Below are 17,530 nucleotides of genomic sequence, written 5' to 3'. Positions count from 1 at the left end.
ATTATACATATGATGGGGAGGAGACTGTACATTAGGAGGGGGTACTGTGAAGTAACACGACAATGACAAATGTGTTGTTTCTGTTTTTCTTGCGGCACACGGAACAAGTTAACAACTCACCACTACAGACAGCCCCCAGTAGCCTAGGCCCGGGTTTCCGTTAGAAAAAAATTTGTGCCGTTTTGTGGCATTAACGTTACCTAGATTTATCAACATTCATATGTACATTTATCATACACGGAAAGCGAGCGCCGCAAGCACACACATGCACACGCAACAACAACAACACACTGGTTGTCGCGTAAATAACGTTCTGATTAACACTATGGTCGCCAAAAACGCCGTAGCACGTCTTTCCCCGCCATGCTCATTCTGCCAAAGACGCCGTACCACGTCTTTGATATCAATATTTCAAAAATCTGTGATCGAAATCATATTTCTCCCCCGGAGACTTGAGATCTACTGTTGATCCCCTCTCAACTCTCCAACGGTTCAAGAGCGCCATCTGGTGGCCGATCGGCGGATCGCCTAGAGCAGAAACAGGAAATGGAAGCTGGTGCTCATTCCAATTCGGTCCGATCACTCGGTAATAGTCCCAGGACTCGAGCTAGACACAACGGATAGCAATCCATTACCAATAACTCGATAAACAACATGATTTGGACGTATATACTATTATAAAACCTGGAAATGGATCGCATATTTCTACATCCCATAATAGGAATATTTCTGTTCCACGCTCATCGCCCAACGCTATGAGGAAGCTACGGTAAGATTCAGCGTTATTTTTTAACGTGTTCGATACTAACTGCTCTAATGATCATATCACCCACACTAGATGAATCATCTAACGTTGGCCACGGAATTATAAACGACCCCCCCCCCCATCCGGTCAACATCAGATGATCAGTAGTAACTTCTAGAAGCACGTCCATTTGAAATTTTTTATCTCGCGCAGATTCCTATCAAACTGTATTTGATCATCAATATAATGCATTTGGGGCTATAAATCACGTTCTGGAGAAAGCTGCAGAAAACGATATAAAAACATACTTATACTTTAGACCGTATTTTAGTATGAATATGTGAATGAAAAAGTATAACGTTGCTACACCCTGAACAATAGATACTTGACGTTGAATGGGCCATAGTAATGTCAATTTAGCAATACAATTAAAAAATGTATAGCCCTGCAAAGAAGGTAAACATCCCCATAGACAAATAGAGCTGGCGGAGGATGGTATATTAAGAATATAAGCCTGGCGACCAAAGTGTTAACAAAAGGCATTCGTTTTGTGGCATTCACGTTACCTAGATTTATCAATAGCAATAGTAATATATATGTTTCTTTAGACTAGAATAAGTCAAATGAACTTACCGTCTCTGAAAGGTTGCCGCATGTCAGTGTTGTCGAGTCAAGTTTACTCCGTCTCGAGTAGAGCTAGATAGCAATGGCCGACTTTCAGAAACTGAAAAAGCAAATAGTCGCTTCCCATTGGTGCTGAGCACAGCGGAGGCGGGTGAAAGCGCTGTAAACTCAGAACAATCTCGCCTTCTGGTTGGTTGCATTTGCATGAGAATTTGTCGATTGCTCGCAAATGACTGCTTGGCGCGGGCGCGGTAGGAAAAAAAATTCCCTTTATGATATTTGACGCCTCTGATTGGCTCAGGTTAAAATCCGTCACGACTCCGAATCAAATGACGGAATCTCCAAATCAAATGGACGGATATCCGTCTCAAGACGGAACGCTTTAATGCCTGCTCAGTATGCCTTTTAACGGCAACATACAGGTCCCTGACATTGAATAGGATATTAAAATAGAAAAAAAGGGAAAACGATAGGCCGTTAACCATTGGCGCCCAATAACGTATATATACGTAAATGGCCCCGAAAGTGTTAAAAGAGTATGGTTCCTCAGGGTGTGTTGGAAGTTGAACATGGGTAATGCAGAAGTGGCATCGAGCCATTTAGGAATAAAGACTTTAACAAGTACTTACTGTACTGACTCTCCTTGACAGGGAAGTCTTTGATGGTCATCTCAGAGTCTTTGTCCATGCGGAGAGAGATGACCTTCCTCTGCAAGCAGCTTGACCTCCGCACCAGGAACGTCTGGGGCCACAATAGAATAGAATAGAAATACTTTATTCATCCCGAGGGAAATTTGGCACTACAATACTGTTATGTATATACATTCTAAATAATATAAAATACAGTAAAAATATACAGAAATATACAATAGTGTACAGTAGTAGTGTAAAATTGTACAATGTCGGTTTTAAAAGTAACGGTAAAAGTCCAGGAAGATAGTACTGTCACCCTGTGCTCAGGGATGCAGTGAGGCACAGTGATGCATTATAAAGTCTGATGGCTGTCGGAATGAAAGACTTCCTGTGCCGTTCAGTGCTACATCTTGGGAGCCTTAGTCTAGCACTGAACGTGCTCCTCCTGTCAGCCAAGTCTGTGTATAGTGGGTGGGGGAAAGGGGAAAGAACCCAGTCAGGAACCTGCTGAACGAGTGAGTCTCTAGTCCCCATTCATGATTCTGAGGCTGTCTTTGTGTGCGGAGCGGTTGTAAGGTTTGCATTGTCTATTATTATTGTGTTGTTGTAGCATGAATGGGAGCTTTGTAGTACAATGTTCTTTTGAAAAATGTTAACAGGGTGAGATAATATAACGGTCTATTAATAGATGATAGGAAAGTCTATTGTTTGATGATATGGAGGTCTATTATTAGATTATAGGAAAGTATATTATTATATTATAGAAAGTCTATTATTATATTATAGAAAAGTCTACTATTATATGATTTAGATTGATTAGATGTGCCACTCTCTATCACCAATTGAACCCTTGTACTGAAGAACCATATAATGAGTCCATTTAGGATTTTTTGGGATTTGCAGTTGTGAAGTTAATCCAAATCACTTGGAGTGTGATATGCCTAGCTTAGCACAAATGAATGGAAGCGGATACGGACCACTAGCCTAGCTTAAAACTCCGGAAGAGGTGTTTTTGGCCAACAGCTAAGCTAGCTGGTCCATTAAAGGTCCCGTTCTGTGGATTTGTCACTGGGAAAAGATGAAAGTCAAGATAGACCGCGCTCTCAATATTTGACACTGGGTGCTGCAATCCCGAAGATTTAAGTAGAAGAAAGCAGGAAGCCGGACCAGCACTCTCAGGTTCAATAAGTTTTAATCACAGCCGAATACAAACATGTTTCGGAACAGGTGTTCCTTCGTCAGTGTTAATGGCTAGCCATTAAAGGAAAACTCCAACATTTTGGGAAATTAGCTTATTTAACATCTTCCCTGGAGTTAGACAAGAAGATACATACCCTTTTTATCTCTGTGCGTGCATTTAGCTTAGGGAACGTCGCTCCGTTAGCGTAGCTTAATCACTGGAAGTGGGGGAGGGTTAGAGCCTGACGTTCCCTACAGTCACGAAATACACTCCAAATACAACTCCAAAACGTTCCTGTAAACATGTTGTGACCTGTGTATTTACCACGTGGAGAAATAAAAAATAATTGAATTGGACAATTACGTTTTCTAAGCAGATATACTCTGAATTTTTTTTTGCCGAACGACTCCTCTCTGAGCGCAGTCAGTGATTTCTACGTGAAGCCCTGTTTGCTTACATTCGCATTCATTCAAAGGATCCGAACCGATTGAAGTTTATGGATACCATGACTTAAAATCCTCTTACCTTGACGATTAAAAGCCTCCCCAATTTAGAAAACAGTAATCCAATGGCTGGTATTGATATACTACTAACTACTGCATGCTAACGGAGCTAACCGGAGCTAACACTAAAGCTAATATAATGACTTCCTTTCTGGGGGGTTTCAAAATAAAAGAGCGACGTCTATAGCAGCGGAATACGTTTATTTTGTACATTATCTAACGTTAACACGAACCTAAACTAACTTTAGGTAACCCCCGCTGATGAAAATGAAAGTCATACCGTCATATACCGTATACTGGGGTATTAGGTAATCAAGGTATGACGGTATGAAAAAAAATATACCGCCCAAGCCTAATTGATTCTCTGTATCCTTTTGGCCACCAGGGTTGTTATCTGAGAAAACATATTCAGATTAACACATCCAGCGCCGGAAACGGCTTACGACGTGTTTCAAGTTCATGCTAATTCTGCCATTCCACGGCGTACGACGTTATTGAGATCATATTTCATTTTTTCGCCATGTTATTCATAATTTCCTCACGGAGCCTGGTCTGATGCAGTGGGAGCTTGCACAACTCTGCAACGCTTCAATACTGCCGCCTGGTGGATGATCGGCGAGTTACCAAACCGGAAATGGACGAGTCGATCTCGGTGCGTCTGGGAAATGCGTCCGGCACTCACATAGTGTCGCGGGACTCAAGACACACACAGTGTATATGGATCGCTGCCATAACTCAATAATCAACATGATTTGGGCTGTTATTATTATTATACAAACCAGAGATGGATCGACTCGATCGCCGTCAAATAAGTGGGATCTTTTTGCTCCAGTCTCATCTGCCAACGGTAAGAGGACGCTGACGTCAGTTTCAAGGCGATTGTACATTTCTTTGTTTACAAACCAACTGATCAATAAATCAACCCATACTACATAAAGCATTTACTGACGATCACGGACTTATAAACGACCCCCCCCCCCGTTCATCCGCGCATGATGAGTCATAACGTTTAGGATCGTATTCAGTTGGATTTTTTAAACTGCGATCGATAATCTATATTATGCGTTTAGGCCTATAACTAGCGTTCTATGAATTACTGCAGAAAACGATAAAAACATATTTATATTCTAGACGGTATTTCCGTATGAATGAAAAAGTATAACGTTCCCACATCCTGAACGATAGATAATCGATGTTGAATGGGCCATAGTAATGTCAATTTAGCAATACAATTTAAAAAGTTATAGCCCTGCAAAGTCTCCATAGACTTAGAGTGGTATAAGATGCTCAAATTGCGTGGCAGGGAATGTGTTAAACAAGCCATTCAGAACTGATGTCAGTTCTGATGTCATATTTGTAAACAACCATTCTTCTTTAACTCTTTCAGGGCCAACAGCGCCCTCTGCTGATGCCCTTCTGGGCCAACGCTGTACACAATGGCGGAAAGGACTTATTTGCGAGTGCATAAAACATAGAAAATATAATACCAATAGATCTAAATAACATGTGTGGTCGTCAATGAGTTGCTTCCAGTCAACATGCACGAAACGGATAATTTTTTCATACATTTCCATTTTATACCGTGATGAATATCAATATATTTCTAGAGCGTTCTGTCTCATCTCAATAAACGCCAGCAATCATCATCATTAGGTGGCTTCTTCGTTCCGAAGGTTGCCTATCACTCTCCAACCCATTCTGTCCCCACTTCTTCTCTCCAACTCCGTGACTCCGCCTCTCACTCCAGCAAAGCAAGCTTAAATGTATTTCCTTAGAAATCGTGCCGCTTGCTTTATGAATGGTTTTCAAATAAACGCTAGATTATCGATATTATATGTGTACTTATGCACAAAGAACAGCGGGGTCTGAAAAATCGGTTCTCCGTGTACACACACATCATCGCCATTCCAAATATTGATCGCGTTTATTGATCCAACGTTATATCCAAAAACACATAGATCCACGCTGCTCCGAGTGTGATTTTTTTGCTGCACTGTCCCACTCAATCCAATCATGTGCAATACCATCCGGGAGACAATAGGGGGCGGTATTTGCCCTTTGCGAGCTCAGACCCAGTCCCAATGATATCGTCAGGCTGGATGGATGAAAAATGAATGGATATCGCTAATAAAAGAAATATGGATTAAAACCCGGATTTTCTCTGGTTTGGCGCCCAAAGCATGGCGAGTTAACACGGACTATCTCGGGTTTGGCCTCGAGTGAGTTAACACAGCATTTGCATGACTGTAACCAGTCAGGAACACTTCCTACTGAGCTACTACCATATTGTCTTTATACCTGTATCACTGTACTAGGGCTGACCTTCGAATTTTTTTTGGCATTCAAAGCTTCGGGGGCCGAGATTCGATTTTAATTCGAAGCTTCAAGATTAAAAAAATTAAAATATTTTTTTTTATTAAATTATAATTTTTTTAATTTTATGTTGTGGGACTTGTACAGCACTTTGTTCAACTTTGTCAGTGCTGTAAAGTTGAAACCTTTTTAAATCTTAGACAAACTAAACACTGCTTTCATGAAATATTGTAAGCAGTCATTTGAGGCTTTATAAAAGCAGCACAATGAACACAAATCTGTCAGTGCCGAGTCCGACCTCATCTTAAATAACAAACAGCATTGCTTGTTGTAGTTAACATGAGAGGCAGAGTTGATTTTGCAAATAAAATTTTTTATTTTTTTTATTAATACATTCGAATTTTATTTTCCCATTCGAATCCCATGCCCATCGAACGAAGCTTCGAAGTATGTAAGACAGCCCTACACTGTACATAATAATACTATAACACTGTACAACCAATACATCTGATTAGCACTATTACTCAGTAGTACTGTTTATATATTTAACCCATTCAGTGCCAACCACGAGTATAGTCAGGTTAACTCGCCATCGCTTGAGTGCCAATCACAAGTATAGTCGGGTTTTAATCGTTATTTCTTTTATTAGCGATATCCATTCATTTTTCATCCATCCAGCTTGATGTTATCATTGGGAATGGGTCTGAGCTCGCAAAGGGCAAATACCGCCGCCTATCGTCTCCCTGATGGTGTTGCACATCATTGGATTGGCTGGGACTGTGCATCAAAAAAAATAAATCCGGTCCAGGTTTTACTTCTCGGGCCTACAGCTGGATACTATTGCATTGCCTGGGGGACTATAACTTTGGATCAATGGACGCGATCGATATTTGGAATGGCGATCAGGAATTGGATTAATCTTTTTGCATGATATCAGATGTGAGGTAAGGCCTTTATGTTACGAATCTTGGGGTAATCAGATGTTCCTTTCTCCGCCATCGGAGCATGTGTGTGTGTGTGTGTGTGTGTGTGAGGTTCGCGCCAATCAAAGTACGGAGAAGCGATTTTTCAGACCCCGCTTCTCTTCGTGCATGAGGACACATATACTATCGATAATCTAGCCTTTATTTGAAAACGATTCATAAATCAGTCGAAAAATTGTTTTGTGTATTCCACTAAAGGGCGATTATCGTGTCTTTCTCTGGAATTACTAGAAATCTCCAAAACTATACTCGTATTCAAAACGGTATAAAACGGAAATGTACCGATGAAAAAACAATCTGTTTCGTACATGTTGACTGCAAGCAAGTCATTGATAAGCGACGGGTGTATTAGACCCATAGCCATAATTTAAGATATAATTTAAGCGTTCGCAAATATCCCCGTCCTCCCATTGATTAAAGCGGTGGCAATCTAGACCTAGTTTCCCGGAAGGGGCGTGGCACTCAATGTGTTAATATCCAGTTTATCAACAATAATAATAATAATAATAATAATAATAATAATAATAATAATAATAATAATAATAATAATAATAATAATAATAATAATAATAAATTTTATTTGGAGGCGCCTTTCAAAACACCCAAGGTCACCTTACAGGGCATAACAGTACATTGTATATTGCTATTGCACTTTACTGTTACATTAGCACTCTGGTTCAATGCTAAACTTATTTTTGTTGTACTTGTTTTGTTGTACTGTACTTGTGCTGTATAATGACAATACATTTGAATCTAGCAGTCTGGTAATTTGATTTGATTACATTTTATTAGGGATCCCCATTAGCTGGTGCGATAGCAACCAGCTAGTCTTCCTGGGGTCCACACACAAAAAAACATACAAAAACAATCACTATTGCAAAAAAAATTATTAAAAGTCAGTACACACAATGCATAATGAACCTACTGTAACAATTAAGATAGCTAAAATTACATTAGTGTAAAACAAAAACAAAAAATTACTTTACAGTGTTAAAAACAATTTAAAAACTATTTAAGATTATTTAAAAAAGTGAATCTACTGTAAATGCAGCAGAGGTTCCGAGGCAGGCCATTCCAAAGAGTTAATGCTCTAAAAATAAAAGATCTCCCCAAAGCGCTGGTTCTAGGACCTGGCAATTCAAACTGCCCACTACTGGAACCTCTAGTCTAATGCTCGTGCACAATATTACTAAAAACAATCTGATTATGTATAAAAACAGGAGTTTCCGGAGGTTCCCGGTTCGATTCCCACTCCTCCCGGGCAGAGTGTCGAAGTGTCCTTGAGCAAGACACTTAACCCCTAACTGCTCCCGATGAGCAGGTTGCCACCTTGCATGCCCGCCTCCACCATGGGTGTGTGAATGTGTGAGTGAACGGGTAAAATATGAGGAACAAATTGTAAAGCGCTTAGGATTAGGGATGCACCGATCCGACTTTTTCAGTCCCGATACCAATACCTGGGTTTGGGTATCGGCCAATACCGATACCGATCCGATACCCATTGTCAATTTTTTTTATCCAAAAAAATAAAAAATATTTATCCATGTTTAAAAAAAAAAATTATATTAACACTATGGTCGCCGATGACGTGTTTAGACGTCATTCCTAGCCATGCTCATTCTGCCGAAGACGCCGTAACTCGTCTTTGATATCAATATTTCAAAAATCTGTGATCGAAATCATATTTCCCCTCCGGAGCCCTGAGATACACTGCAAAGCTCCACTCAACTCTCTAGCGGTTCAAATCGGAACATCGATCGGTGCAAATAACTCGAAAAAACAACATGATTTGGACGTATATACTATTATACAACCTGGAAATGGATCGGGCATTTCTCCATCCCATAATAGAAAAAATTCTGTTCCACGCTCATCTGCCAGCGGCGCGAGGAAGCCACGGTGAGTTGCAGCGTTATATTCTATTGTGTTCCATATAAACTGCTATGATGACCATATGACCCACACTGGATGAATCATCTAACGCTGCCCACGGAATTATAAACGCCCCCTCGCCCATCCGGTCATCATACTGCGGCATGGTCATGTTGGACCTACAAAAGGCCTTCGACACTGTCAATCACACCATTCTGATTGACAAGCTAAAAGCAATTGGTTTTGATAGTCTATCAGTGAGCTGGATGCAATCCTACCTGGAGGGGAGAGAGCAGATGGTGGAGGTAAACGGTACCCTATCCCCCCCCCCTCACAGTAAGCTGTGGTGTTCCACAAGGAAGCATACTAGGTCCGCTACTGTTCCTAATTTATGCAAATGACATGTCGTCAGCTTGTGACTGCAACTTGTTCCTGTTTGCGGACGACTCAGCCCTGCTGGTCTCTGACAAGAACAAGTTACAGGTTGAAAAAACCCTCAGCTCAGAACTAGGCAAAATCTGCATATGGCTCGCTGATAACAAACTATCATTACACATGGGCAAAACAGAGTCCATTCTCTTCGGTTCAAATAACAAACTCAGCAAGACCGACGGCTTCTCAGTTACAGTGGGTGACAATATTGTCACAAGGAAAGAAGATATTACCTACCTGGGTTCCATCCTAGAGGCAAATCTTTCCTGTGACAAAATGGCATCCAATGTAATAAAAAAAAGTCAACCAACAAACTCGATTCTTGTACCGGATCTCCTCACTGGTAAACAAGAATACCCTGAAGACTCTAGCAGGAGCACTCATTCAAGGGTACTACGACTATGCTTGCACCTCATGGTACCAAAGCACCTCAAAGGCGCTAAAAACAAAATTACAAACATCTCAAAACAAACTGGTCAGACTACTGCTTGACCTTACTCCTAGAACCCACCTCACCCCTGCCCAGTTTGACAACCTAGGATGGCTTAGAGTAGACGACAGAGTACAGCAACTTGCAATGGGCCTGGTCTACAAGATACACTACACGACCAAGGTACCCATGTACATGTCAAAATACTTCCCAAAGGTCAGTGAATACCACGATCACAACACCAGAGGGAGCTCCACAAATCATGTTAAACCCAGATTCGGCTCAAACAAGCGACTAAACACGTTTCGCAATTATGCCACATCAATGTGGAACGCCCTACCTAAAGCTGTAAAGGAATGTGAATCACTACCCACTTTCAAAAACACTCTCAAAAAACACCTAAGGGAGACTGCAACTCGAAACTGGCCCCTGTAAATGTCCGAACACAACCCCCTCCAATGTACAGTAAATTACCAAGTATGGTCTTGTCAATAATCCAATGTACAGTTTTGTTTGTACAGTTGTACAGTGTCCCCCACCCACCCCTCCTACCCTCCCCCCCCCCCCCCCCCCCCCACCCACCCAACCACCTCCAATGTACAGTCCCCCCCCACCCCCACCTACCCAATCCAATGTAGTTTCTACGTCAAATGTATATACTTTTTTTTTTTCTGGACTCTTTTTGTATCACAAACAGTACTGTAATTGCAAATCTGGTATGTCATAAATGTATAGATGTAGCAGTACTGTCTATCTGTATGTCATGTATGTCATATATGTTACGATGAATTGAAAATGGGGGACCCTGATGTAAACAAGACGAAAGTCTTTCTCTGGTCTGCATCCCCTTAACAATTGTATGTATTGAGCTGTACTGTACTGTACCCATTCTGCAATCTGTTAATAAAGTTTTCAATCAATCAATCAATCAATCAATCAGATGATACGTAGTAACTTCTAGAAGTACATCCAGTTGAAATTTTTTATCTCGCACAGATTCCTACCAAACTGTATTTGATCATCAATATAATGCATTTAGGGCTATAAATCACGTTCTGAAGAAAGCTGCAGAAAACGATAAAAACATACTTATACTTTAGACCATATTTTAGTATGAATATGTGAATGAAAAAGTATATCGTTGCTACACCCTGAACAATACATATAGGACATTGAATGGGCCATAATAATGGCAATTTAGCAATATAATTTAAAAAGTTATAGCCCTGCAAAGAAGGGGAACTTCTCCATAGACAAATAGAGCTGGCTAGGGATGGTAAATTATGAATTTGAACCATGGCGATCAAAGTGTTAAAATATATTTCGTTTTTAAGAATTGTAAAGGATCACAAGTGTGTTTTTGATTTGTTGTAAACAAAGACAGAAAATAAACTTCATTCATTCAATTAATAAACTGTATGCCTCACTGTCACTGTGTGGAAGAGACTGGGATCATTATTTTGTGCAAGGCAACATCAGACTCGACTTAAAACATTACTTTCCTAACTTAGTGAAACTAAATGTAACAAATTAACACATAGATATAAATGTACTGAATGGTTATTTCTTATTTAAAAAAAAATATATATATATATATATATCAGATATTATTATAATTTTTTTACCGATACCCGATCCAGCTATTTTACTGATATCGGCGGCCGATACCGATACCAATATCGGATCGGTGCATCCCTACTTAGGATAAAGGCTGTTATATAAATGCACCATTTACCATTTTACCATGTACCTAATCTACTGACAGTTAATTTACTTTTGAATATGAGACGGCTATTCAGGGCAGGGAATAATGTATTTGTGATTTTGGGACGACTGACCTCGAGTCAGCTTCGTCACAGAGGATCAGATTAGCTCTCCTGGCTCTGTGAATAAGAGCCCTGTTATCGGCTGGAGGTGCTGAATTTCCCTCGGGATCAATAAAATACTTGTAGACTGTCTGCAGGTCTCTCACCCCGGCAGGTCTGCTGTGCAGGATGCGCGTCGCGTCCTGGTGACTCAGACTCAGCTGGAGCCACACGGCATGCGTCTGAACCAGCCGGTCCAGGATACTCATCCGGCGGCGCAGGGAGTCGTAGCCTGAATCCCTTGCTCTGGCAAGCCCCACCCCCATGCCGCCACAGGGCGGGGCCTGCATGAAGAGACCGCCCACTTCCCCACTCAGCCTAAGAGAGAGAGACACAGAGACAGAAAGAGAAAGATATATTATATTATAAGGAAACAGATGAATGTATAATGCCATCCTCACTACCTTGCATATGTGTTCAGACAAGCACAGATACACATAAAGATAAGATATTCCTTTATTGATCCCCTTGGGGAAATTCAGGCATCGTAGCAGCATGGAGGGGGGGGGGGGTACAGGTATGGGCAGGGTAAACAATATAATTAACTCTGAATATACGCATATGAGCAAGTAGGCAATGTGATCAAAGGTGCAGATGAGGGTCTGTATGCCCTATCAGTTATATTACACATTACAATAAATATGGTTACAATAAATAAACACTATAATCTAAAATAAATAATATACAGATGTAGTCCATAGGACGGTCAGTGAACCATATTTCCCCCGAAAGACTGGTGCATGCCTGAGGATTGCTATAATAACATTGATTCTACAGACATCCTCGGAATTAAATAATTATAATTGTTCTATTCATGCGAATATTTGAAGCATATTTTAGTTCGGTAAATAACCTCTTAAGCAGTCATTGCTTTTTTAATGCACACTCATTTGTCTGTTACTCAATAGGCAGTGTTCTGAAATAACTTCATTCATCAGTAGTGCCGAATTTCTCAGTTCTCCGCTTGATATAATTCATCAAAATGTCCAATCTAACGCATTTATTTTGCTCATAATAGCCTGCTGCTGAATAACAGTACATGGACAAACAATTATGTTCCATGATTTTATTAAAACTCATAATAACACCAACCATATAAATGGTTATCAAGCTGAAAGCCCCTCTAGTACGCAGCACGAAGCAGATCGAGTCAGTTTTCTCACATTGTATATTACAATAAAGCAGGTTGAACAGCCGCTCGCTGTCCGCGCTGGTGCATGGGGCAGATAGGTATCTGCGTGCCATCTGTGCGAGTACAGGGAAACGGATGTGATTATTGCTCCAATATTCAAGTGCACTCTCATTTTTGGGAATGGAGACCTCTGCAAGATACCCTTTCAGTTGCTGCGATGCGCTTGATCTTGGCCTTTCTGGTCCATTCTCCTCCAAAATCTCATTGAACATGTCGTGCAGAGTGGCCCTTTTCTGCTGTGGGTTACCTATGCGCTAACCCATAGCTGACCCATCTCCAGTTGTGCATGTATTATGTCTCGTACATGTTGTTTTGCATCCCCATCATCACATCACTGATCACATGCTGAATGAGGCATTCCCTGATCACATGCTGAATGAGGCGTTCCCTGATCACATGCTGAATGAGGTGTTCCCTGATCACATGCTGATTGAGGTGTTCCCTGATCACATGCTGAATGAGGCGTTCCCTGATCACATGCTGAATGAGGCGTTCCTTGATCACGCTGATCACTGATTTAAAGAGGTCCTTTACGTATGATCGCACGTGAGGATCACAATTTGACAAATTTGTTGATTAAATAAACTAATTAACACTATGATCGCCGGGGACGAGTTAAGACGTCATTCCTAGCCATGCTCATTCTGCCGAAGACGCCGTAACTCGTCTTTGATGTCAATATTTCAAAAATCTGTCATCGAAATCATATTTCCTTTCCGGAGCCCTGAGATGTACTGGTGAGCTCCACTCAACTGTCTAACGGTTCGAGAGCGCCATCTGGTGGCCGATCGGCAGATCGGCCAAGAGGGAGGGGCACGCCAAACAGGAAGTGCTCATCCATATGTGCTCCGGAGACTCGCGATCGGTAGCCGGACTCCATCTCAACACACTGGATGATCAATCGCTCGCCCTAACTCAATAAACAACGTTATTTGGACGTATATAGTATTATACAACCTGGAAATGGTTCATCAGGATCACCATCCCATAATCGAAAACAGTCTACTCCACGCTGATCGTCCAACGGCGCGAGGAACATACGGTAAGATTCAGCGTTATTTTCTAACGTATTCCATATAAACTGCTATGATGAACATATGACCCACTCTGGATGAATCATCCAACGCTGCCCACGGAATTATAAACGATCCCCCGCCCATCCGGTCATCATCAGGTAGATCATTCTAGAAGTACGTCCAGTTGAAATTTTTCATCTCGCACAGATTCCTACCAAACTGTATTTGATCATCAATATAATGCATTTAGGGCTATAAATCACGTTCTGAAGAAAGCTGCAGAAAACGATAAAAACATACTTATACTTAGTTTAGACCATATTTTAGTATGAATATGTGAATGAAAAAGTTTAACGTTGCTACACCCTGAACAATACATATAGGACATTGAATGGGCCATAATAATGGCAATGTAGCAATATAATTTAAAAAGTTATAGCCCTGCAAAGAAGGGGAACTTCTCCATAGACAAATAGAGCTGGCGAGGGATGGTAAATTATGAATTTAACCCATGGCGATTAAAGTGTTAATTAGTAGACAAAGTCCATAATAAGGACTTTGTCTACTAATCAATTTGTTTATTTAATCGACACATTTGTCAAATTGTGAAGTCCTATAAGTGGAGTAAGAATGTGTTCAGTGGAGGACAGCCCTGTTCAGTGGAGGACAGCCCTGTTCAGTGGAGGACACAGTGGAGGACAGCCCTGTTCAGTGGGGGACAGCCCTGTTCAGTGGGGGACAGCCCTGTTCAATGGAGGACAGCCCTGTTCAGTGGGGGACAGCCCTGTTCAGTGGGGGACAGCCCTGTTCAGTGGGGGACAGCCCTGTTCAATAGAGGACAGCCCTGTTCAGTGGAGGACACAGTGGGGGACAGCCCTGTTCAGTGGAGGACACAGTGGGGGACAGTCCTGTTCAGTGGAGGACAGCCCTGTTCAATGGAGGACACAGTGGGGGACAGCCCTGTTCAGTGGAGGACACAGTGGGGGACAGCCCTGTTCAGTGGAGGACAGCCCTGTTCAGTGGAGGACACAGTGGGGGACACAGTGGGGGACAGCCCTGTTCAGTGGAGGACAGCCCTGTTCAGTGGAGGACAGCCCTGTTCAGTGGAGGACACAGTGGGGGACAGCCCTGTTCAGTGGAGGACAGCCCTGTTCAATGGAGGACAGCCCTGTTCAATGGAGGACAGCCCTGTTCAGTGGGGGACAGCCCTGTTCAGTGGGGGACAGCCCTGTTCAGTGGGGGACAGCCCTGTTCAGTGGAGGACAGCCCTGTTCAGTGGAGGACAGCCCTGTTCAGTGGAGGACAGCCCTGTTCAGTGGGGGACAGCCCTGTTCAGTGGAGGACAGCCCTGTTCAGTGGGGGACAGCCCTGTTCAGTGGGGGACAGCCCTGTTCAGTGGGGGACAGCCCTGTTCAGTGGAGGACAGCCCTGTTCAGTGGGGGACAGCCCTGTTCAACCTTGACGTGTCATCGTCTCACACATAACATGTTCTCCGACAATTCCAGTAACTAGAAGCCGCAGGTCCAGGGACATTCCAGAACACTTCCTGCACAGATAAACATGCCTGGTTCTGATAGCCACACGCCATCTTGTCACTCTGTGTCAGCAGGAACCGGCGTCAACATGACACCTCATACATAAACGACTTGACAAGAGCACACCCTGTTGTTGGAGATGAGGAACTGTATTTCATTAAATGCAACTCACCGTCTTGTTTGTAATTGATGTGGACAGACAGACACAGACACTTACTCTAACCTCACACCTCGCCACATGCCCTTACCTTAAAGCTTCACTGGCTAGTTTTGAGAAGAAAAAAACAACAACTATAACTAGGTATAAATGCTTGAATATTGTTTATAATCTCGACACAAATCCCCCAAATATCACACTTTGAAAGTGAACCAACATTGCTTCTTTGTATGGTGAATGTGGTGGGAGGGGAGGAGCACCACAGCCAATCAGATAATTTGTATGGTAAAAGTGGTGGGCAGGGAGGAGCACCACAGCCAATCAGATCATTTCTAGTTTCAAACAGTGCTCCAGGGATCCAGATTTTCTCAGTTGTATGTATTTAATACTAAAGATAAATCATACTTTGTCTTAACTTTTCCCCCAAAACGAACTGGTTCAGGTTTAACTTTAACCCCAATTCTAACCTCGACCTTAACTTAACCCTAAACACATGTATCTACCTATCCTTGACTTGTGGACACACACACACCCCCCCCACTCTCACTCACCCACACACACACACACCCACACCCACACACACACACACACTCACCCCTGCAGGGCGTCTTCCGTCTCTGGGTCCTTCACTGCGGGCTCAGCCTTCTGCACCATCTCCTTCTTCAGCGTCCCAATCTCCCAGGCGAACGAGTCGATCAGCTGAACAGACAAGACAGAAGCAGTCGGTCAGCTCAACACGACAGAGACAACAGACAGAAGCAGTCGATCAGCTCAACACGACAGAGAGACAACAGACAGAAGCAGTCGATCAGCTCAACACGACAACAGACAGAAGCAGTCGATCAGCTCAACACGACAGAGACAACAGACAGAAGCAGTCGATCAGCTCAACACGACAGAGACAACAGACAGAAGCAGTCGATCAGCTCAACACGACAGAGAGACAACAGACAGAAGCAGTCGATCAGCTCAACACGACAGAGACAACAGACAGAAGCAGTCAATCAGCTCAACACGACAGAGAGACAACAGACAGAAGCAGCCGATCAGCTCTGTTCACGAAACTAAACATTCTGACTGTGTCTGAGGTTAATTCTTTACAGATATGTATATTTGTGTACAAATGCATTTATGATCACAATCTACCAAATGGTTTTAATAGTTTTTTTTCTTTTAATTCAGATGTTCATTCATATGTTACACGTCAGTCCAGGGACCTGCATATACCTTACTGTGGTACTTCACTTAGGCAGTTCTCAGTGAGGTATAGAGGGTCCAATCTTTGGAATGCAGCTGATCCTATGCTGAGGAAATCTCCATCTCTGCTTATTCTTAAAGCAAACTACAAATAAATGCTCATATCCAAAAGTAGTAGATAGATAAATAGGTCATACATGTAGGTATGATTTTGGTTTGGTTGGTGGGTAGGTTTGTAGGCAGGTGGGTGGGTTGTTATATATTATTATGTATACAGTATATGCATGTATGTACTGTGTGTATGTATGTTTGTATTAACATGTATCTTTTTAATGTATTCTGGTATTTTATAATATGTATATTTTTTGTATTTTTGTATGTTTGATTTTATAAAACAGGGGAAGTTCTCGATAAGCCTCTAGGCTTCTAACTTCTCCTTCACAATGGTTATAACGTATTATGTATTGTTTTTACTTTTGTTTAACTGTGTTAATAAATAAATACAAATAAATACAAAAATACAAGCAGTCGATCAGCTCAACGCGACACAGAGAGACAACAGACAGAAGCAGTTGATCAGCTCAACACGACACAGAGACAACAGACAGAAGCAGTCGATCAGCTCAACACGACACAGAGACAACAGACAGAAGCAGTCGATCAGCTCAACACGACACAGAGACAACAGACAGAAGCAGTCGATCAGCTCAACACGACACGCTTCTCTGTTTTCTTTGTGTCATGTGTGTGTGTGCGTGCATTTGTGTGTGAGTGTGTGTGTGAAAGAGAGTGTGTGAGAGTGAGTGTGTGTGTGTGTGTGTGAGAATGTGTGTGTGTGTGTGGGAAAGGACTCC

General features: G+C 42.1%; 1 protein-coding gene across 3 annotated transcripts in view; it reads right to left on the bottom strand.

Annotated features, from left to right (window-relative positions):
- The window catches only part of LOC311234941 (ras and Rab interactor 2-like), a 155,640-nt gene that overhangs the window by 73,926 nt on the left and 64,184 nt on the right, over nucleotides 1-17,530 (bottom strand). For all 3 annotated transcript variants that reach the window (XM_084322221.1, XM_084322220.1, XM_084322222.1), the window contains 3 exons: nucleotides 16,075-16,178; nucleotides 11,687-11,897; nucleotides 1,999-2,110 (listed from right to left, as the gene is read on the bottom strand). In XM_084322221.1, the coding sequence (XP_084178347.1) occupies nucleotides 1,999-2,110; nucleotides 11,687-11,897; nucleotides 16,075-16,178 (427 nt within the window). The remainder of the gene's footprint in view (nucleotides 1-1,998; nucleotides 2,111-11,686; nucleotides 11,898-16,074; nucleotides 16,179-17,530) is intronic.

This window comes from Notolepis coatsorum (genome assembly GCF_963971535.1).
Source record: "Notolepis coatsorum genome assembly, chromosome: 9".
NCBI classification, from domain to species: Eukaryota; Metazoa; Chordata; class Actinopteri; order Aulopiformes; family Paralepididae; genus Notolepis; species Notolepis coatsorum.
This window is presented reverse-complemented; position numbering and strand designations above follow the sequence as displayed.